This window comes from Arachis hypogaea, chromosome 17 (genome assembly GCF_003086295.3).
Source record: "Arachis hypogaea cultivar Tifrunner chromosome 17, arahy.Tifrunner.gnm2.J5K5, whole genome shotgun sequence".
NCBI classification, from domain to species: domain Eukaryota; kingdom Viridiplantae; phylum Streptophyta; class Magnoliopsida; order Fabales; family Fabaceae; genus Arachis; species Arachis hypogaea.
Genome location: NC_092052.1, coordinates 117,045,330 through 117,068,054, shown reverse-complemented (window position 1 = coordinate 117,068,054; position 22,725 = coordinate 117,045,330). Strand labels below are relative to the sequence as shown.

General features: G+C 30.3%; 2 protein-coding genes across 2 annotated transcripts in view; both read left to right on the top strand.

Annotated features, from left to right (window-relative positions):
• The first annotated feature begins 574 nt into the window (after positions 1 to 574).
• Positions 575 to 6,625, top strand: LOC112766726 (uncharacterized). The gene is made up of 7 exons (XM_025812618.3): positions 575 to 1,076; positions 1,225 to 1,282; positions 1,388 to 2,203; positions 3,961 to 4,165; positions 4,905 to 5,057; positions 5,145 to 5,372; positions 5,808 to 6,625. The coding sequence occupies exons 4-7, from the start codon at positions 3,971 to 3,973 to the stop codon at positions 6,204 to 6,206; spliced, it is 975 nt and encodes a 324-aa protein (XP_025668403.1). The 5' UTR covers positions 575 to 1,076; positions 1,225 to 1,282; positions 1,388 to 2,203; positions 3,961 to 3,970; the 3' UTR covers positions 6,207 to 6,625.
• Positions 6,626 to 8,056: 1,431 nt separating this feature from the next.
• Positions 8,057 to 22,725, top strand: part of LOC112766725 (MLO-like protein 6) — a 31,991-nt gene continuing 17,322 nt past the window's right edge. The window contains exons 1-7 of the mRNA XM_025812617.3: positions 8,057 to 8,176; positions 8,302 to 9,914; positions 10,063 to 10,120; positions 10,226 to 10,476; positions 11,145 to 11,261; positions 11,387 to 11,447; positions 20,486 to 20,574. Coding sequence (XP_025668402.1) covers positions 9,792 to 9,914; positions 10,063 to 10,120; positions 10,226 to 10,476; positions 11,145 to 11,261; positions 11,387 to 11,447; positions 20,486 to 20,574 — 699 coding nt within the window. The 5' untranslated portion in view covers positions 8,057 to 8,176; positions 8,302 to 9,791. The remainder of the gene's footprint in view (positions 8,177 to 8,301; positions 9,915 to 10,062; positions 10,121 to 10,225; positions 10,477 to 11,144; positions 11,262 to 11,386; positions 11,448 to 20,485; positions 20,575 to 22,725) is intronic.

Genomic DNA, 22,725 nt, shown 5'->3' with positions numbered 1-22,725 from the left:
AAACAAAAAAAAAGAAAAAATACATAATACTATAAAATTATTTGAAAGAGTATGAATCTACATTCATTCAACTAAAAAAAAGAAAGAAATAAGACAAAAAAAAACTTATTTAGTTAGGGTTAATTTGTTTTTACTTCTTTGCCAAAAAAAAATTTATATGTATAGTAAAACTGTATCACTAATTGATTCAGATACAAAAAATTTTTATAACAAAAAAAACCCATAAAAAATTAACCACATTTGAGTTTAATCATTGTCACATGTCAAGTGTTAATTGGTGAAGATACTATGTCTTTATAAAAAGATGTAAAAAGATGTTCTTCGCAGTTTTATAGAAGTGGCTCCCATTGCGGAAAATTCAACTCCCGTTATTATCTTCTACTACCGGCCAGGGAAAAAGAAATGCATTAATTGTTGACTTAAAAAGAAGTCCACTTGTCATGGGTACGGAACTTCGCCCGTCGCTCACTCTTGTGTTTATTTCCTCCTTCCTTCCATTGACCAGACAAAAACATATTGCTCTCAACTTGTCAAATAAAATGAATATAATCTTGCTTTCTCTAATATCTGATGTGCGTTACCTTCTTTCTTTCCTTTAATATCTATCTCTCTCTGAAAATTTCACCGTCATGAATACGACGATATTCCAACTTGTTTAATTTTACATTGAATTTGAATGCTATCTTCCATAAAATAAAAACAAATTTTTTTCCTATCGCTACCGTGGAACACTTTCTATTTTCATTATCTATATGTTTGTATCAGTAATAATATCCAAACCAACTTTATATATTTAATTTCTTTAAGCTCTAGTGTTCCGTTAGATGTCCTTCCTTGAGTTCCTTCTTATATATATCCATCTATGTATCTATCCAATCTTCTGAACCTCTGCTTGCAATTCTTTTCTCTCTTTTAAGTTTCATAAAAATTTACAACAAAAATATTATATAAATATGGCTGGTGGAGAAAAAGAGCGAACGTTGGAGGAAACGCCAACCTGGGCTGTTGCAATTGTGTGCTTTGTTTTGCTTGCTATTTCAATCATCATAGAACATATTATTCATGCTATTGGAAAGGTAATTAAATGAGCTTTGGACAGGTCTCAATTTGTCAAAATTTCCATTTCGTAAATGTTAAAAATTGATATGGTTCTAACTATATATATATAATCATAATGAATTTATCATATTGTGAATTTGTACTTTACTCGTTAATTGTCTGCAGTGGCTCAAAAGAAATAACAAAACTGCTCTTTATGAAGCATTAGAGAAGGTTAAAGGAGGTACTTGTATTTTTTTATTTTCTTTTTTCAACTTCACCTCCAATGTTAAATTCTATAAAAAAAAAGAAGCAAAATTTTCTAATAAGTTACTATGTTCTGTTTCAGAGCTTATCTTGTTGGGATTCATATCTCTACTCCTCACGGTGTTCCAAAATCCAATTTCTAGAATATGCATATCAAAGAATGTTGCTTCAACGTGGCATCCATGTGCCGTCCCAAAGAAAAGTAAATCTGGTTACGAAGATTCTGATGATGATGATGGTGATGATGGTAATCGTCGAAAACTCTTAGGGTGTGTGTGGTTGGAGGGAATACAAGTGTATTCCCAGGAATGTTGAGATGGGAATATTTTATTCCCATGTTTGGTTCAAGAGTTAAAAAATTATTCCTGGGTATATTTTATTCCCTGGAATCAAAATCCCACCCATTTCATTCCCATATCCTCCCTAGGTATCTCTAATTCCAATGGGAATGGAATGTTAATAATAAAGTAAAAAGACCAAAAACACCCTTGTTAATTTCACTCCAACCCTTCTCTTCAGATTTTTTTCAATTCATTTCAAACAAAACGAAACCCTAGCAGAGACCCCTCCTCCATGAAAACCAATCCCTAGCGAGGCTTTTCTTCAAATTCACGGAGGTTCCACCGGCGTCGGCGCCGCCTCGCCGCCGATTTCGATTTGCACGACCACTGCGCTCCTTATTCTAGAAGAAAATCGTTCGCGTTCGTGTCATCATCACAGCTCACGGTTCCTATTCGTGCTTCCTGTCCGTGTTCATCGTCTCGAGTGGTGCTTCTTGTTCGTGTTGTCTCCTTCGCTTCTCTCCCTCCTCGCGGCTCAGCAATAGCCATCAAAGAGAGTTTAATTTGTCTTCTGCAACCTTGTTCATCTTTTTCAAGCACAAAATCTTCTTCTTCAGGTAAGGATCTTTTATTTGTTATTTATTTATTTTTCCTGAACTATGTTTGTGCTATAATTTATTGGCATGAAGGTTTGTGCTAGGTTTAAAATATTTTGTCAAATAGTTGATTCATTGCTGTTAATTTTATTGCTGATTGGTTTGTGATACTGAATAAAATATATGGTTCTTTGAAATGCAATGTCATTAAGGAAGCATAACAAGAGGTTCTTTGATGATTACTACAACACTCAAAGTCCTTTGAAAAATGAAAGCAATTCTTTTTTGAAATTGGAAAAGGCTTTTTTTAACCTTTTGATCAATGTATATATAAGACAAAGACTATGGTGGATTGAATCAAAGGTTGAATGCTGAGGTTATAAAATAGAGTTGTGTTTATTTTTTTCTCTGTTGATTCTGTTTTCAATCATATGCTGTAACTTAGAATTGTTATTATTTTTTGGTCTGCATTATGAAATTTTGGGTTTGATTCTTGTGGCACAAGGATTCATAAAGACTGTAGAGTAAACACGCTAGTCCCTTTGCTTTGTATTCTCATAGCTTGTTCATAGAATAGAGTAGGATGTGGAGGAGCATGAATTGCTCCAGAGAAAGACTGAAAAAGTAGTAGTTACAAGCTAACATGTTAAAAACAAATAATAATTATATAACCTCTTATCAAGGACTAGTAATCATTCAAGTGTAACTGTGAGAGTAAATAATAATAATAATAATAATAATAATAATAATAATAATAATACCATCCAAAGAAAGGATTGTGTCTTGGCCCCTCCTAGTTTCGTAATCTTAATTAATTATAACATTACATAAGTGTGATCATGACCTTGTACCCTGTAGCTTTCTCCTTTCATATCCAACAATTCTTATTTTTGGTTTGGTTTTATTTTCAACTCCTCACTAGTTACTAGGTTTGTTCCTTTAGAATTTTCAATAAAGGCATATACATAGATAGATAGATAGATAGAAGGGTGAAAGTGAAAGCAGGTAGAGAGGCTAATTAACAAGATAGATATATGGCTGATGCATTTGATGAGGAGTGTGATTATCTATTCAAAGCTGTTCTGATTGGGGACTCAGGGGTTGGGAAATCAAATCTGCTATCAAGGTTTTTGAGTCTGTATTATAAAATTTTGGGTTTGATTCTTGTGGCATAAGGATTCATAAGGACTGTGGAGTAAACACGCTAGTCCCTTTACTTTGTATTCTCATAGCTTGTTCATAGAACAGAGCAGGATGTGGAGGAGCTTTCTTTGCTTTAAACCCTTGTGTTAAATTTTTATGCTGTTTGACTAATATTGTGATTCATCCTTCATCTATTTAGAAGAGAAAAAGAGAAAGCAGGAACAAATAAAAGAAGGGCAGGGGTAGAAACTTTATCTTTATACAACTAGCTCTAGTCCACTTTCAATTAAACTCATTTATATATCACCAACACACACCCATAGGGCCAGAATGAATAAGCTACTAGAAGTGATTGAGTAACTTTGGGAGTAAAAAAATTTGATTTGAATTGAGGAAGTAAAATGACTATGCAACAATGCAGCAACAGCAAGTGAAGTACGTATGATAATGAACCAAAAAAAGCAAATAAGCATGCATTCATTCAATTTTTCTTTCCATGTATTTTCAATACTATCTAACTTTCTATATTGACTCCTAACATTCTTCATAATATATATTATATATGATTTCTTGCTTGTGTGATTTCTTGTTTCAAGATGATGAAAAATTGTCTTGTATTATTTTCTGCTTATTAGTCTATAGAAAATGGAAGAGAATACTCGACCTAATTTAAAGCAAACTAAGCGTCAATGGACGCCACACGAAGATGCAAAATTAGTTGAGTGTTTGGTGGAGCTTGCAACTACTTCTTGGAAGTGTGACAATGGCACGTTTAAATCCGGTTATGGAAAACATTTGGAAAAAATGCTGCATGAAAAAATCCCTGGATGTGATCTTAAGGTACAATTTTTTTACATAATACTTGTTTTCTTTGTTTACAATTCTATATTTGTGTTATAATTGTATAGCTTACAAAATATTTATGCTTCTATATTGGGATGTTTTACTACTGTGCTCTCATTGATCTGTTCTCTGGGTTGGGTTGTAGTCCAGCCCAAAACCGTGACAAAAAAAAATGGCATTTTCAACTGGAACTATTGAACTAAGTCCTTCAACAGAAAATTTGTTCATAGACAAGGCTTGAATTTAAAACTATTTAATGAAAATTAATTACATTTCATTTGAGCTAATCATGTTGGTGCTTCAGTATTTTATATTTTTTACTTGGAACAGATTAAAATAGATAAAATAAATAAAATAAAAATTTCCTTGTTATTTAATTAAGAGTATATTTCCAGTTCTCTTGTTAATTTTTTTCTTCTTGAAAATTTGAATGGTGAACCAAGCAACCAGGCCAGACTGTATTCTCTACCTCGTTATCAGTAAGTGGTTAGAAGAGTTTGATTAAACTGTCAAAAAAAAAAACCAAAGGAAAGAGAAAAGTTTAAGACTTTAAGTCATGGTAGACTATTTTATGATTATTTCAGATCCTGTATGCGAAAACTAAATGATTATTACTGCTCCATACATTCACTATATTTAGTTATGCTTGGATGAATTGTGGTATCATTGTATTAAAATTCAGTTTATTGAATTTAATCTGAGTAGTAATAATTTTAAATTATTTTGCTATGTTTAGGCTAATCCACACATTGAATCAAGGGTGAAATTGCTAAAAAGACAATATTTTGCAATAGTTGAGATGATGGGCACAGCTGGGAATGGATTTGGTTGGAATGACAAAGATAAAATGATTGTGGTGGAGCGACAAATTTTCAATGAATGGAAGAGTGTAAATTCTAAATAACTTTCTTAATACAAGTTTATTTATCTTAAGTTTTTTAATATTAATTGCTTATTTATTTTCTTTTAATTTCAGTCACATCCTAATGCTAATGGCCTCTATAATAAACCATTTCCACATTTTGAGGAGTTGGGAATAGCATTTGGTAGAGATAGGGCTCAAGGAGGCAATGCAGAAAATGTAATTCAAGCAGTTGCTACAATGGAGGCTGAGCGCGAAGCAACCTTGAGTGATCGGCAAGTGAATGAAAACACCCAAGTAAATTTGGAAGAAACCGAAATGGAATATGAAGCTGATTCTCAAGTACGTAAGAAATTGACTCTAATTCATGTACATAAATTCACTTATTGTTGATCCTACTGCTGTGTATTTTCTTGGATTTTGGAGTGATTCTTCATTAGTTCATTTACTTTAATCTGTGCTTGTGACTAGCCTTAACTATTCCCATCATGTTGAGCAGTTAGATAGAAATACTGATCTTCATTTCTGTGGAGTATAATAACAAAGAAAAAAAGGATATGAATGTAATTATGCAAACAGAATGAGAATCAGGGTAGTTAATATTCTATTAGGTTCTGTTTAGTTAGTTAATGTTGTTAGTCTTGCTGGCCAAGGCAGAGATAATGCTTGTATATACAAGTGTAGAGCATGTATAATCAGTTAGGCTACTTGTTCTTCATTTCTATCAATATTGAATAATCTTCTGATGTTCCTGCTGGTGTTGCTTTCAATTTTTAGGAGCCTCCAACTCCTGGTATTCCTGTTGCTCCCGGTGCTTCTGCTGCTCCTAGTTCTTCTGCTGCTCCTAGTGCTTCATATATAGAAAGGAATAAAAGAAAAAGAGGGAGCAAAAGTGAGGAAGTGATTGACATAGTAGTAGAATCAATGAGAGATATGAAAGGTGCTTATCAAGAACACACAGCCGTTTTAGTTGATATGGTTTCTTGTTTTAAGCATGAGAAAGAAGGAGCTGAGCGCAGAATGAAGCTAATGGAACTGTTGAGAGATGTTCCTGGTTTGAGCGGTGATGATAGAATGAAGGCTGGCCTTAGCATTCTAAGGGACAATAGTCTGATCGACATGGTGTTCCAACTTCAACCGGGGGAACTTTTGCCATTTTTGAAGAAATTGCTTTAAATATTACTATTTTTGAATTTTTATTGAATATTATAGTGACTTGATAGGAAGACATTTGTGCCAATTGTTGCTGTTGTTTTGTGAGGAATATAAGTAGCTAAAACCCTAGTTCCTGATGCCATTATATCAGGTTTTAAGATCCATGGAAAATTAGTTAAAGTTCCTCTTGAACTAGAATGTGTAGCAACTGGTGATGGCTTGATTCCAAGAAATGTTTGTTGACAATTGATGGTGGATTTTGGAATTTTGTTGCTTTGTATATAATTGATCATAGATTTTGCATCTTTGGAAGTAATTACAATGCTAGGAGAATAGAGATGCCGCCATTCAGTTAGTTGAGGATCATATGAGATGAACACTGCTCCTTTTACATTGTCATAGTCACTAATTTAATTATGATAATATTGATTTTAATTAAACATTTGTTATTAAGGGTATTATAGTAAATTTATTAGTAGAGATAAAATTTAGAGTCGATAATAATTTAACTAAAGATATTTGTTATTAGGAATATTTTAGTAAATTTAAAAAAATTTAGAATCAATAATAATTTAACTAAAGATATTTGATATTAGGGGTATTTTAGTAAATTTAAAAAAATTTAGAGTCAATAATAATTGTAACTAAACATATTTGTTATTAGGGGTATTTTAGTAAAAAATTTAGAGTCAATAATAATTTAATTAAACATATTTGTTATTAGGGGTATTTTAGTAAATTTAAAAAAATTAAAATCAATAATAATTTTAACTAAACATATTTGTTATTAGGGGTATTTTAATAAATTTAAAAAAATTTAGAATTAATAATAATTTTAACTAAGATATTTGTTATTAGGGGTATTTTAGTAAATTTAAAAAATATTTAATTTTTAGTCATTAATATTTTAATTTGAATGATTAAGGGTAATTTTGACATATTACATAATATGACCAAGATATTTAAACTCAACCAAACAAAAATTTAGTCATTCCTAGGATTATTACATAATATTTCAATATATTAAATTTTACAACCAAATATGGGAATCATATATTCCAAGTAATCACATTCCTAGGAATATAATGCCTAGGAATAAGATTACTTGGTAATAAAATTTAATCTTTGAACCACACACATCCTTAGAGTATTTAGGCCACATACCTCGCCGTGTTCTTGCTACAAAGGGATACGACAAGTGTGCAGAAAAGGAAAGTTTCAACACCTTTAACAATTTCACTCTTCAATCTTTTGATTCTAATTTTTGCCCAAGAAGAAGAAGGGTAAGAAATTAAAAGAGTAAAAGAGGTTGATGATGATGATAATGAAAATCAGAAGGGTAATGTTTGAAAAATTAATCTAATTTTTTTTTTTTATAAGTTAAGGGTGAGATTTAAATTCTAAATTTTTAAGTGAGGATGGGAAATTATGCCATTTGAAGTTTAGCTCTTTGACAAAAATTATTCTAAATCTTGAGAGTAAAATTAAATGGAATTAAATATTTTAAATAATTTTAAAGAATTTTTAAAATATTATAGAACAAAACTATATACTTCGATCAATTAATAAAAAAAAAGTCCCCGTCCTAATGTTTTCTTTCTTATTAATGTTATTTATTGGGTTAATGCCCATGAATTATCGCCGGCCGGAAATAATTAATAATAAAATTACCAATAAAAATGAATTATGAAACTTTTCTTTTATTAAAAAAAGTCAAAACTAATTATATAATTTGTAGAGAAATGTTTTATTAGTCAATAATTTAAAATTTGTCATGTGTTATGTTAGTAGAACTTATAAGGATGTTTAAATAATAATAATAATAATAATAATAATAATAATAATAATAATAATTATTTCTCTTTATCTTCCAGGGAAAGGTTGCTTTTGTTTCTGCATATGGAATTCACCAGCTCCATATATTCATTTTTGTCCTGGCAATTTTTCATATACTACAATGTATTATAACACTAGCTTTGGGAAGAACCAAGGTACACTTCTATTTTCCCCTTACATATACTATGAAATTGAATATTATGGGACCTTATTTCTGTCCTTCGTTTAGTCATGGTATTAGAAACTTAATTAATTGTGAGATTTAATGCATCCATAACAGATGAGACGATGGAAGAAATGGGAGGACGAAACAAAAACAATTGAATATCAATTCTACAACGGTAACGTCGACTTTAATTGCCTACATTTAATTAAAATAATTAAATGACTAATTTTATACGTGAAACCAACTTGCCAGTTGCCAAAGAAGAAAAATACATAATGCTGCAAAATTACCTGAAAGAGGATGAACCTACATTCATTTAACTAAAAGAAAGAAAGAAATTTAAAAAAAGAAGAAGAAGAAGAAAAAAATACAGCATTATTAAAGAATATAATTTTGTGTATTTGTAGCAAATTTTGGTATAAAACTAAAATATTTATGTATATTGTTAAGAATTTTTTATGTATTTGTACTGATAAGTTCTGTATAATCCAAAACTCTTTCTCTTTTTTCTCCTCATCTTCTGCTTCTTCTTCTTCTTATTTTTCATCATCTTCATCATCATCATTCTTCTTTTTTTTTATTCATTTTTTTCTTTTTGTTTTACCTTCTCAAGTTTCTTCTTATTTTACTCTCTTAACAAGAATAAAAACAAAAAAAAATCAAACAAAAAAAAAGAAAAAATACATAATACTATAAAATTATTTGAAAGAATATGAATCTACATTCATTCAACTAAAAAAAAAAAAGAAATAAGACAAAAAAAACTTATTTAGTTAGGGTTAATTTGTTTTTACTTCTTTGCCAAAAAAAAATTTATATGTATAGTAAAACTGTATCACTAATTGATTCAGATACAAAAAATTTTTATAACAAAAAAAACCCATAAAAAATTAACCACATTTGAGTTTAATCATTGTCACATGTCAAGTGTTAATTGATGAAGATACTATGTCTTTATAAAAAGATGTAAAAAGATGTTCTTATAGAAGTGGCTCCCATTGCGAAAAATTCAACTCCCGTTATTATCTTCTACTACCGGCCAAGGAAAAAGAAATGCATTAATTGTTGACTTAAAAAGAAGTCCACTTGTCATGGGTACCAAACTTTGCCCGTCACTCACTCTTGTGTTTATTTCCTCCTTCCTTCCATTGACCAGACAAAAACATATTGCTCTCAACTTGTCAAATAAAATGAATATAATCTTGCTTTCTCTAATATCTGATGTGCGTTACCTTCTTTCTTTCCTTTAATATCTATCTCTCTCTGAAAATTTCACCGTCATGAATACGACGATATTCCAACTTGTTTAATTTTACATTGAATTTGAATGCTATCTTCCATAAAATAAAAACAAATTTTTTTTCTATTGCTACCGTGGAACACTTTCTATTTTCATTATCTATATGTTTGTATCAGTAATAATATCCAAACCAACTTTATATATTTAATTTCTTTAAGCTCTAGTGTTCCGTTAGATGTCCTTCCTTGAGTTCCTTCTTATATATATCCATCTATGTATCTATCCAATCTTCTGAACTTCTGCTTGCAATTCTTTTCTCTCTTTTAAGTTTCATAAAAATTTACAACAAAAATATTATATAAATATGGCTGGTGGAGAAAAAGAGCGAACGTTGGAGGAAACGCCAACCTGGGCTGTTGCAATTGTGTGCTTTGTTTTGCTTGCTATTTCAATCATCATAGAACATATTATTCATGCTATTGGAAAGGTAATTAAATGAGCTTTGGACAGGTCTCAATTTGTCAAAATTTCCATTTCGTAAATGTTAAAAATTGATATGGTTCTAACTATATATATATAATCATAATGAATTTATCATATTGTGAATTTGTACTTTACTCGTTAATTGTCTGCAGTGGCTCAAAAGAAATAACAAAACTGCTCTTTATGAAGCATTAGAGAAGGTTAAAGGAGGTACTTGTATTTTTTTATTTTCTTTTTTCAACTTCACCTCCAATGTTAAATTCTATAAAAAAAAAGAAGCAAAATTTTCTAATAAGTTACTATGTTCTGTTTCAGAGCTTATCTTGTTGGGATTCATATCTCTACTCCTCACGGTGTTCCAAAATCCAATTTCTAGAATATGCATATCAAAGAATGTTGCTTCAACGTGGCATCCATGTGCCGTCCCAAAGAAAAGTAAATCTGGTTACGAAGATTCTGATGATGATGATGGTGATGATGGTAATCGTCGAAAACTCTTAGAGTATTTAGGCCACATACCTCGCCGTGTTCTTGCTACAAAGGGATACGATAAGTGTGCAGAAAAGGCAAGTTTCAACACCTTTAACAATTTCATTCTTCAATCTTTTGATTCTAATTTTTGCCCAAGAAGAAGAAGGGTAAGAAATTAAAAGAGTAAAAGAGGTTGATGATGATGATAATGAAAATCAGAAGGGTAATGTTTGAAAAATTAATCTAAATTTTTTTTTTTTATAAGTTAAGGGTGAGATTTAAATTCTAAATTTTTAAGTGAGGATGGGAAATTATGCCATTTGAAGTTTAGCTCTTTGGCAAAAATTATTCTAAATCTTGAGAGTAAAATTAAATGGAATTAAATATTTTAAATAATTTTAAAGAATTTTTAAAATATTATAGAACAAAACTATATACTTCGATCAATTAATAAAAAAAAAAGTCCCCGTCCTAATGTTTTCTTTCTTATTAATGTTATTTATTGGGTTAATGCCCATGAATTATCGCCGGCCGGAAATAATTAATAATAAAATTACCAATAAAAATGAATTATGAAACTTTTCTTTTATTAAAAAAAGTCAAAACTAATTATATAATTTGTAGAGAAATGTTTTATTAGTCAATAATTTAAAATTTGTCATGTGTTATGTTAGTAGAACTTATAAGGATGTTTAAATAATAATAATAATAATAATAATAATAATAATAATAATAATAATAATTATTTCTCTTTATCTTCCAGGGAAAGGTTGCTTTTGTTTCTGCATATGGAATTCACCAGCTCCATATATTCATTTTTGTCCTGGCAATTTTTCATATACTACAATGTATTATAACACTAGCTTTGGGAAGAACCAAGGTACACTTCTATTTTCCCCTTACATATACTATGAAATTGAATATTATGGGACCTTATTTCTGTCCTTCGTTTAGTCATGGTATTAGAAACTTAATTAATTGTGTGATTTAATGCATCCATAACAGATGAGACGATGGAAGAAATGGGAGGACGAAACAAAAACAATTGAATATCAATTCTACAACGGTAACGTCGACTTTAATTGCCTACATTTAATTAAAATAATTAAATGACTAATTTTATACGTGAAACCAACTTGCCAGTTGCCAAAGAATCCCAGCGATTCCGTACTCTCGGCGTTTACGTTGTACGCCGTGGCTGATAAAACGCTGCAATAATGCCACGTGATAAAATTAAGCATAAAATAATTCGTATTTTCTCAAAATTAGAAGAAATTATAAAAGCGTTTTTTTGACAAAATTAAGCATAAAAATATTCATAATTTTCTCGTAATAAAAAAAATTAGCAAAATTGTTGGTTACGTACCAAGATTGTTTTCTTAAAACTTAGAAGAAATTATAAATAAATTTCATTTTTTTTCTTTTCGAAATGGTCTCTCGTAATAAAAAAATATATATATTCTAAGTTTTGTTTGATAATTTTTTGTTAAATAAACTAGTTTTTAGTAAAAGAAAATTGACAAATTAGTTTTCGACTTTTTAGAATATTAGATAAATTAGTGTTAGATAAAACAAATAGACAAATTAGTCTCCTAACTTGTATATTAAAATTTTAGAGAATTATTTAACCTCTCAGTTATATTCCTTATTTAGAAAATTAAAGACTCAATTATTTCTTTTTTAGAAAAAAAAAATCGAAGTTGATTTAACTTTCTTAGTTGATCACAAATTAGTTTATTTGATATTCTAAAATATCGGGAATCATTTTCTCAAAAAAATTATTAAGAACTAATTTGTTATATATAATATATATATATAACTCATAATTTTAAGTCTATTCAAAATGAGGGACGCTTTCACCGCAGGCATAGTGCATTTGAATCCAATTATCTTTGTCCACGTCTAGTAGTTTTACTTTAGTTTTAGAATAATACCCTAAAGGGTAAAATATATTTTTTGTCCTCGAAGTTTGCTAAAAATTTTAAAAATACTCTTAAGTTTTATTTTGTTTTAATTTTGTCCCAGAAGTTTTCGATTTGCATCAAATATACTTTCGGAGACTAAATTTTCAAAAAATTTAAGACCAATATAACAATAATGCATGAAAATTATGCTTGATTTGCTTGTGTTGAGAGGTTGTTCTTATGAAATTGTTGTTGAATCGATCTTAAATTTTTTGAAAAATTAGCCGTCAGAGGTATATTTGATGCAAATCGAAAACTTTTGGGACAAAATTGAAACAAAATAAAACTTAAGGATATTTTTAAAACTTTTGTCAAACTTTAAGGACAAAAAATATACTTTATCCTACCCTAAATTATGATCTATGATGTATGTTTTTAGATAAGTTAAAAGAAAACATATTGGTCACTATTTATTTAGATGATACACAATTAATTGTTAATAATTTTTAAATTAATCCATAACATTTTTAACAGAGACAAATTCATTTTTTTTTCTAAAAATGAATATAGTTGAAGAATTAAATTATCTTAACTTTTAAAAGACTAGTATCCAATTCATTTTTTTTAAGTTTAATTATTCTGCAAGTCTCTATAATTTTATCGAATTTTTAATTGATTTTTTATATTTTTTTTAATTAAATTCTTATACCATTTAATTTTTTTAATTAAGTCCCTGCTAACGTTAAACATCTAAAAAACTTTAATGAAATATAAATTTTTTTATTTATGTATATCCTACATTTATAATTTTCACCCTCATCGCCATCCACTACTCCCATTGCCTTATTACCATCTCCTCCCCCTCCTTCTGTTTGAGCAATAACACTAATATAACACCTCGGTAAAATTTTGATTTATATGACAAATAAAAAAAATAAATATTTTACACAAACAATTCAAAATTATAAATGGACACTGCATGAAAAGAAGACAAAAAAAAAAAAACTACGCAAACTGATTTCCTTCCTAATCATGCCTCCAAATACTAGAGGAAATAACTAAGTTCTACTAAAATCGCTCATTAAACTAGCTTCCTAGATTTTTGTATCCTAACAAATTGTTCAATTGTATTTCAACACCGCCGTATTTGTTCAACTCATACTAGATCTGAGACCAAGTAAAAGGTATGTAAAATTTTAAATTTCACCATCTTTGAGAGGCACAATACCACTTTTGTTAATTTTACAAGGAACTCAGTCTGGATGCAGGCAAAAAAAAGAAACAATTGTATCAGAAAAAAATATGCAACCGCAGAATTATTTTTTCATAATCAGAATAAAATATTTTGATTCTCAATTATACAAATTTCAAATTAGGTTCAACAACAAAACTACCACAAATTCAAATTACAACAATAATGCTAGATCTGTAATTGGAACTTCTGATTCAAGAACCAGCCTACCTAAATGCGAAATACAAGCTCTGAATGTTGGTGATCGTACGTGGTGGGAACAGAACCGGCTGAGAAAGACAACAATGTCCACAACGACAATAAAGAAAATCTCATGTCCTAAAATATTCAAGCTGTGATGTTAATGATTTGATGAACTAGAAGAGAGAGAAAGAGTGAAAGTTAAGAGAAGGAGAAAATTAAGTTCTCATTTTGAAAGCTTTTAGATGAATGAGAACAGAAAACTAAAAAAAAATGTTTGGTAGTTAACCTTATATACTTCTTATGTACTCCTACTATAATTAATTACCATTAATATTAAACTAATAAAAAAATAATCTATGTAACACCCTCCCGCAAGCTAGAATTGTATAAATTAAATCTAATAATCCTAGTTAGGAAACATTAGAAAGAAAAGAATCCGGTGGCAGAGCTTTGGTAAGAAAATCAGCAAGTTGGTCTTTAGAACGAACCGTCATAAGATGAATGAGACCAGACAAATATTTTTCACGAACAATATGATGGTCCACTTCAATGTGTTTAGTTCTTTCATGAAAGATGAGATTATTGGTAATGTGAATGGATGACTGGTTTTCACTAGAGTGGTAAACTTTGAAAGCGACAAACCAATGAAATCCATTAAGAAAGATAACCAACTAGCTTCACAAGTGACAACAGTAAAAGACCTGTATTCAGCTTCTGCAAACGACTTGGCAACGGTAGTTTGCTTCTTACTCTTCCAGCTAACAAGAGAGCTCCCAAGCATGAAGCAATAACCGAAACAGAGCAACGGGTATCGGCACAAGTAGCCGACTCAGCATCGGTAAATCCAGTGAGATGCAGATGAGAAGTAGAGAAGAAGAATAGACCAGTTGCAGATCTGCCTTTTAAACATTGGAGTACATAGAAAGTAGTCTGTAGGTGAGAAGTAGTTGCACAATTCAAAAATGAGCTCAAATGTCCCACAACATAATATAATCAAATGGAGTGGAGAGAGGCTTGCAATCTAGATAACAAAAATCCTTGAGAAGGTCCATGTCGTACTTTTGCTGATAAATGTAAATTCCAAAGTTAGAGCGTGCTACTTTCATTCCCAAGAAGTACTTGAGATCACCAAGATCCTTTATTTTGATTTTTCATCCAAAATTTGCTTAATGGAATTGATTTGGCCAATGTCATCCCTGGTTAAAACTAAGTCATCCACATATACTAGGATGGTAGTGAAGATTTCGGATTGTTTCTTGATGAAGAGGGAATGATCATTAAAAAACTGCTTATAACCAGCATCAACAAGAGTCTGAGTGAGCTTAATGTTCCATTGCCTGCTTGCTTACTTAAGCCCATATAGAGAATTTTACAATTTACAAATCAAACCTAGTTGTGACACAACTAAACTGGGTGGTATCCTGATATAAACTTCTTTATCCAAATCTCAATTAAGGAAGGTAGTATTGACATCCAGCTGTTTCAAATGTCATTTTTTTGCTGCTGCTAATGCTAACATTACTCGTAGATTAGTCATTTTGACAACTGGACTAAAATTATCACCATAATCCACTTCTTACACTTGAGTGAATCCTTTTGCAACTAGCCTGGTTTTGTACCTATCTATGGTGCCATCAAAATTGAATTTTATCCGAAAAATCTATTTGCAATCCACACCCTTCTTGCCTTTTGGGAGTTTAGTGAGACACCAAGTTTTGTTCTGATCTAGAGTTGCCAATTCAGCTTGTATTTCCTTTCTCCAATATTCATGTTCAGCCGCTTCCTCATAAGTGTTAGGTTCTAGATTTGAGGTGATGGCTAGAGAAAGGGACTTATATTTTGGGGTTAGTTTATCATATGACAAGTGTTGTGAAATATGATATAAAGAGTTAGAGTTGGCAAAGTTGCTAGAGCGAGCTACGTAGGTTATCATACAATGGTAGTCCTTCAAATAAGTAGGCGGTTTCTTGATTCTTTCAAATTTTCTAGTGATGCAGTCATGTGTGATGTCATAGTTTTGTGATGTAGGTGCATTGTTAGTATGTGATATGGTAATGGATGCAATGATGTGTGAGAAAATTGGTAAATGCATTGAGCTTGAGAAATGTTCATTTGAATCTATGAGTGTGGTATGTGTGGGTGATTACATGATGTGTGAATGGTGTTGACGGTGGTAAATTCATCGGTAAAGATTTTCACAAATATAGTCGCATTGCAAGTATAGTTCTAAACCGACAATTAAACCTCAATCAAATTTAAATAGTTTGTCACTCAAGCAAACCCAATAAAAATCAACCGAAGTATTTAAATCTCGGGTTGTCTCTCAAGGTATTGCAGGGAAGTGTTCTTATAATTGGTTATGTAAAAGTATATTTTTGGGTTTTTGAAATAAGAAACAAGAAGGTAAAATGGCAAGAAAATAAATCACTAACTAAGAAAGCTCCTAACAAGGAAAGAGGATTAGAAGTCCTATCCTAGATTGCAGGGAAGTGTTCTTATAATTGGTTATGTAAAAGTATATTTTTGGGTTTTTGAAATAAGAAACAAGAAGGTAAAATGGCAAGAAAATAAATCACTAACTAAGAAAGCTCCTAACAAGGAAAGAGAATTAGAAGTCCTATCCTAACTATCATTATCAATTTTGTGATGATAATTTCCTTTTGCTTTCACTTAGTTAACCTCTAACAATGAAGGAAAGTCAAGTGAGCAAAATCAACTTAGGTTCACAAGTCCTAATCAAAGACTAGATTTAGTGATGCCTAAGCCAACTAGCAAGTCTCAATTACCAATCAACAAAAGACTTTTGATAACTCAAGAGTCTCTAAATAATTAATCCAAGTTAAGAACATAAAAATCTAATTTAGAATCCTCTCAAGCATTTTATCAAACACTTGGAAGGTACAAAATAAAAGCATGGAGAATTACTAAGAGATAATAAAATCTAAACTAACAATTGCAAGCAATCAGTAACAAAAAATAAAGAAAAAAGCAATAAACATGAAATACCTCAAATTGTATTAATAAGAAATTGAATATAACATGAGAGTTCATAAACCAAATTAGCAAAATAAGAAAATCACAAAGGGAAATAGATAACTAAAGAACTAGAATAATAGAATATAGAAGAGAAACTAAATTAAAGCAACATGAAAATCTGAATTAGAGAAGAAATAAAGCTAAAAATCCTAAAACCTAGAGATAGGAGAGAGTCTCTCTCTCTAGAAAACTACATCTAAAACTTAAAATTGTGTATGAAAGTGTGAATGAGTGAATGCATCCCATTTTGCTCCACTCTGCAGCCTCTAATCTGTGTTTTCGGGCTTGAAACTGGGCCAAAAATAGCCCAGAAATTACCCCCAGCGATTTCTGATACGTACAGCACGTGGCTCTATCACGCGTACGCGTCGCTTGTCTGCCGCAGTATCCACGTATCCGCGTCATCCACGCGTACGCGTCGCCTAACAGCAAGGCAACTATGGCAAATTTCATATCATTTCGAAGCCCCGGAAGTTAGCTTTTCAACACAACTAGAACCGTCTCATTCGGACCTCTGTAGCTCAAGTTATGATCGATTTAATACGAAGAGGTCAGGCTTGACAGCTTTGCAATTCCTTCAATTTCTTGTGTTCCTTCCACTTTTGCATGCTTCCTCTCTATCCTCTAAGCCATCCCTGCCCTATAAACCCTGAAAACACTCAACAAACATATCACAGCATCAAATGGTAATAAGAGAGGATTAAAAATATCTAATTTAATACCAAAGAAGCATGTTTTCAATCATAGCACAAAATTAGGAAGGAAAATGTAAAACATGCGATTTTTATGAATAAGTGTGAGAATAATGGGGTAAAATCTACTGAATTAAGCACAAGATAAACCGTAAAATAGCGGTTTATCAAGTGTATCATATTGAGAAAGATCAATACATTGTGGAGTACGAGTGGGTGCTACAGGAATGTCAGTGCTGGTGGAATGTGAAAATGGAAAGTGAGTTTCATAGAAGGTTATACTTTTAGATATAAAAATTTCTTTTGATTTTAAATCAATATGACGAAAACCCTTTGTTCTAAATTTAAAACCGAAAAAAGTTGTTTTCCTAGCTCTTGAATCTAATTTTGTTCTTGAATTTATTAATCTGGAGACATATGCAAGAGAACCAAATACTCTTAAATATGAAAGGATAGGTATGTTACCATACAAAAGCTTATAAGGACTAGTATTATCCAGTTTAGTGCTGTGCAGCCTATTAATTAGGTGAATAGCACGAGCAACTACGTATTGCCAAAAACAATGTGGAATTCCTGATCGAAATAACAGTGCTCTAGCAACACCTAAAATGTTTTGGTGTTTTCGCTTTACAATCTCGTTTTGTTCTGGTGTTTCTACACAAAAAATTTGGTATAAAATGCTAGTTGATATAAAAAATGATATTAGAATGAATTTTGGCCTATTGTCAGTCCTTATACACTTAACTTATTTTTTTAAATTGTACTTTGACAAAATTCAAAAAATTAATAACCAATTATGATGCCTCAGATTTGGTTTTCATAAAAAATTCAGGTGAATCTGCTTTTACCATCCACCACAGTAAAAAAGTACCTATGTCCTTCATTAATAAGGATAGAAATGGGACCCCACATATTCATATAAACAAAGTCAAAATAATCTTTTATTTTAGTTGTACTAAGATCAAAAGATAATTTTTTTTTTTATTTTTCAAAATGACATGAGTTACAAGGAAGTTTTGAAGCAATACAATCTATAAAACGGATAATATTTCTTCATTAAAATCAGTTTATGCATGGGTATGTGTCCTAATTTAAGATGCCAAATGTTGTTGTGCTCAGTGTGTGAAGGTGTTATGTGATGAGTAATAGTCAAAGTTGCCGCCAATGAAGCTTGCTTTGTTGGAGGAGGGAGAAAGTGAGAGAATTCTAGTTCTCTACTCATTGTATATAACCCTTCTCTATACTTAGTAATGCTAATCATCTTTGATGTGGATTAATCTTGTATCTCACCACACTTATCATCGATTAACCGTTGCCAATATAAGTTTGAGGTTAATTTTGACATAGAGATCAATTTGAAATCAAAAGAGGGAATGTATAAAATATTTTTGAGAAATTTTTTTTTACAAAAAGTAATTATGCCAATTATGGTACTGACAGTTTTCGTCCCATTTGGCAATATCACATTGATTGGAGTAATATTTTGAAAGCTTGCAAAATATTTTAAGTCGAAAGTCACATGACCCATAGTGCAGATTTTAGAGTGATAATGTTCATAATTCTTCATTAAAATGTAATGCAATGGTATCATCATGATCCTCAGTAATCACGTGATTGATTGTGGTGTTATGTTGCTGTCGTTGCTGAAAATGGGAGGAGTACCCATGCTTCTTATAGCACACATATTCTGTGCGGCCTTGCTTGTTGCAATGAGAGCATGCCATTGTAACTCCACGACCTCTACTGCCTAGATTTTCTCTAGGGTGGAGAAAATAAGGGTTTGATTGATTTGTGTTAATTTTTGAAATTTGAGATTGAAGATTCGTGAATTGATGAAGGAGATTGGCATTGCTCTAGTTGTCAAAAGCACCACTCGAGGATATCTATTCACCATGTCCGCCATTTTTGAGAAATCAATGAATCACAGAATAATAAGAATTCAGATCTTCTTCTTCCTTCCAATTCGTTGATATGGAACAATTATGTTCACTAAGAAAGAATCTTGTGAAATAGGCTCTCATCAAACTCTATTGGATGAGTTTGAAAGAAGTGGTAAGAAAGGGAAAAAGAAAATGTCGAAGGAAAAATAAGGGAAAGAAAGAAAATAACGTCATTGGCAACTATTGGCAATTCACAACCTTTTAATTCGATTCACAACTTGATTGCTCTCCACGCTCACCGTACCATGAAGAAAATCTCATGTCTTAAACTATTCAAGTTGAGATGTTAATGGTTTGATGAAAGAGGAAGAGTGAAAGTTAAGAGAAAGAGAAAAATGAGTTCTTCTCATTTTGAAAAATTTTAAATGAATGAAAACAGAAAACTAAAAAAATGTTTAGTGGTTAACCTTATATACTCCTTATGTACTCCTACTATAAATAATTACCATCAATATTAAACTAATAAAGAAATAATCTAAGTAACAGGCACAACCACCCAACGCGACGATGGCGGCCCAATACACGGTCAGAAACTGCACCGAGGATGGTGTCGTCGTGAAGGGGAAAATGGAAACGAAGGTTTGCAAAATAGCTGGTGTGGCGATACCAAGGTAGTGCCTCCACGAAGGAAAAGTAGACAATCGCAATGGTGGATGGCAGAACAACGACACTGATGGAAGGCAGAACAACGATAGAGGAGAAGAAGAAGCAGAACTCACGATCGAGAGAAGAACCATTGAAGATTGAAAAAAAAGGGTGATTTTTAAAATTTAAAAAAGTATTCGGGTGTCCTCAATTAAGTTTAGTATCCTTAATTTTAGAATATTAAAATTTTTAACCGAATATTCAGATATTTCAAACATTTTTGTAATAGTAGAGATTTAATTAAAAAAAATTAAATAGTATAAAAATTTAATTAAAAAAGTATAAGAATTTAGTCTGTAGGATAATTAATTTTTTTTTATTTAGAGATTAATTTTCTTTCTGCGAAACTAAAAATGATCGGACCAATGGGAGTATGTCTATTATTTTTACTTTCAATCGTTTATACATGGACGAATCAGATGGCTCAACTTTATTTTAAATCTGAAATGCAGATCCTGAAAGGTTCAGGTTTGCAAGGGACACAACATTTGGACGAAGACACTTGAGTGCATGGAGTCGGACGTCAGTTTCCTTATGGATTGTAAGTTCACAATTATTATACATTAATCATTTACTTAAATTTTTTAAACTGGGTTATTATTGCCAGATTAACAAATAAGCTATACGCGAGTTCTGAATCTTGGGTGGTTAGAATTAGTTTGCTATAAGAACAATTATTACGAAATATTTTTGGAGTATTATTTTTTATATTTATAAAAAATAAAATGATTTAATATTGAAATTAATAAATAAAATAAAATTAATCTAACTTTAAAAAGATTGTATTATCTTAATAAAATATTAAAAAAATATATTTATATAATTATATTAATAAGATAATTAATATAAAATTTAATTAAATTATTATTATTGAGATCTAAATAAAATAAAAATAAAAATTAATATTAGAGTTGTTCTAACTTCTAAGTGACTCTAAATGTCAACAAATAAACTCTTTTTTCTATTTTTATGTTGATAGAATAATAATTAAAAGTAAGTATATATTTAAATAGGTCTTTAAAATATTTTATATTGATATTTTTGTTTACAAGAAAATTTTATTACGTTGAGTTCTTTGAACTTTATAAATGTAAAACATATAGTTTCTTCCGTCACACTTTTAACGATCTATTTGTCTAAGTGAAAATAATGAATCTGACTAAGGTAGAGGCTTATATGTCTTACTTTTGTAAAGTTCATGAACTTCAATGTAATAAAACTATTTTAGAGACGAAATCGTCTAAAGCAAAATTCTTTAGAAACCCATTTGAATATATACTCTAAAAGTAATATAAAATTTAATAAAGAGTAATTACCAAAATTATTAGTTCATGAAGTTTTTGAAATCGAATACTTTAGTCTCTCAGATTTTAAAATATAAAAAATAATTTTTAACGTTTAATTCTGTTAGGCAATACAATCTTCATCTATTAGTCATTAAGGGTAACTTGTTGATGTAGAATGTTAACTTACACACATAGTCATTAAGTGTCCACGTGTGCAAGCTGGACAAATTAGTCTCCAAGGTAAAATATAAAATAGTCCCGAAAAAATTTGAAAAATCTCAAAATAATTCTTAAAAATTTTTAAAATTCCAAAACAGTTCCTTCGAATATTCTTAATCTTTTTCAAAAGTCAATGTCTTATAATATTTTTATTAATCAAAATAATAAAATATTATAAAAGAATCTATAATAAATAAAGAATACAAAAAAAATAAAATATATACTAAAAGATAAATTTTATTCACTAACACTAAAATGTGATATGAAAATATTATTTAATTATTATTCTATGATACTTACATCGAAGTGATTTAAAAACTATAATAATAACAACTAAATCAAAGAAGTTGTTGCATTATAAAGCTCATTATTTATATATATAATAATTATTCTCCACATACAAGTCATATTTTTATACAAGTCTATACAAGTCATTTATATTCACGCGCGCACGTTCTTCTTCGTGGCATTACCGCACGTTCTTTTTCTTCTTCTTCTTGCTACACCTTCTTTTTCGTCGTTATTTTTCTCTTTCGTTTTCGTCGTTACCAACACCACCTCCTCCTCTTTCTCTTTTTTTCATTGGAATTTCTTCTCTTCATTCCTTTTCCTCCTTCTCCTCAATCATTAGTTTTCTCGTTGTTGAAGATAATGAATAATTCAAGTTCAGATTGTCAATTGAACCAAAATGAAATTGATTATTGTTTTGAATCCAATTAAGTGGTTGAGGTATGATTCAATTCTACTTAATTTTTTCGTTGTTAGTTTATGATTTTGTAGGTGAATAATGTTTCATCGTTGATGGATTGAATTGAATGTAATGTAAAAGTTCTGCATGAAAAAAAATATTTTTCTGTATTTCCAGTAAATTTTGGTGTAACACAAAGATATTTGGATGTAAAACGAAGATATTTGGGTGTATTGTTTAAGAATTTTTGGTGTATGTGTGCTGATAAGTTCTGCATAATTCAAAACTCTTCTTCTCCCTCCTTCTTATCTTCTGCCGCTTCTTCTCTTCTTTTTTTTCATCATCATCATTATCATCTTTTTTTTTTCGTATTCATCTTTTTTTTTTATCTTCTCAAGTTTCTTCTTGTTGTACTCTTTTAACAAGAATAAAAACAAAAAAATTAAACAAAGAAGAAGAAGAAACACATAATACTGCAAAATTATTTGGAAGATGATGA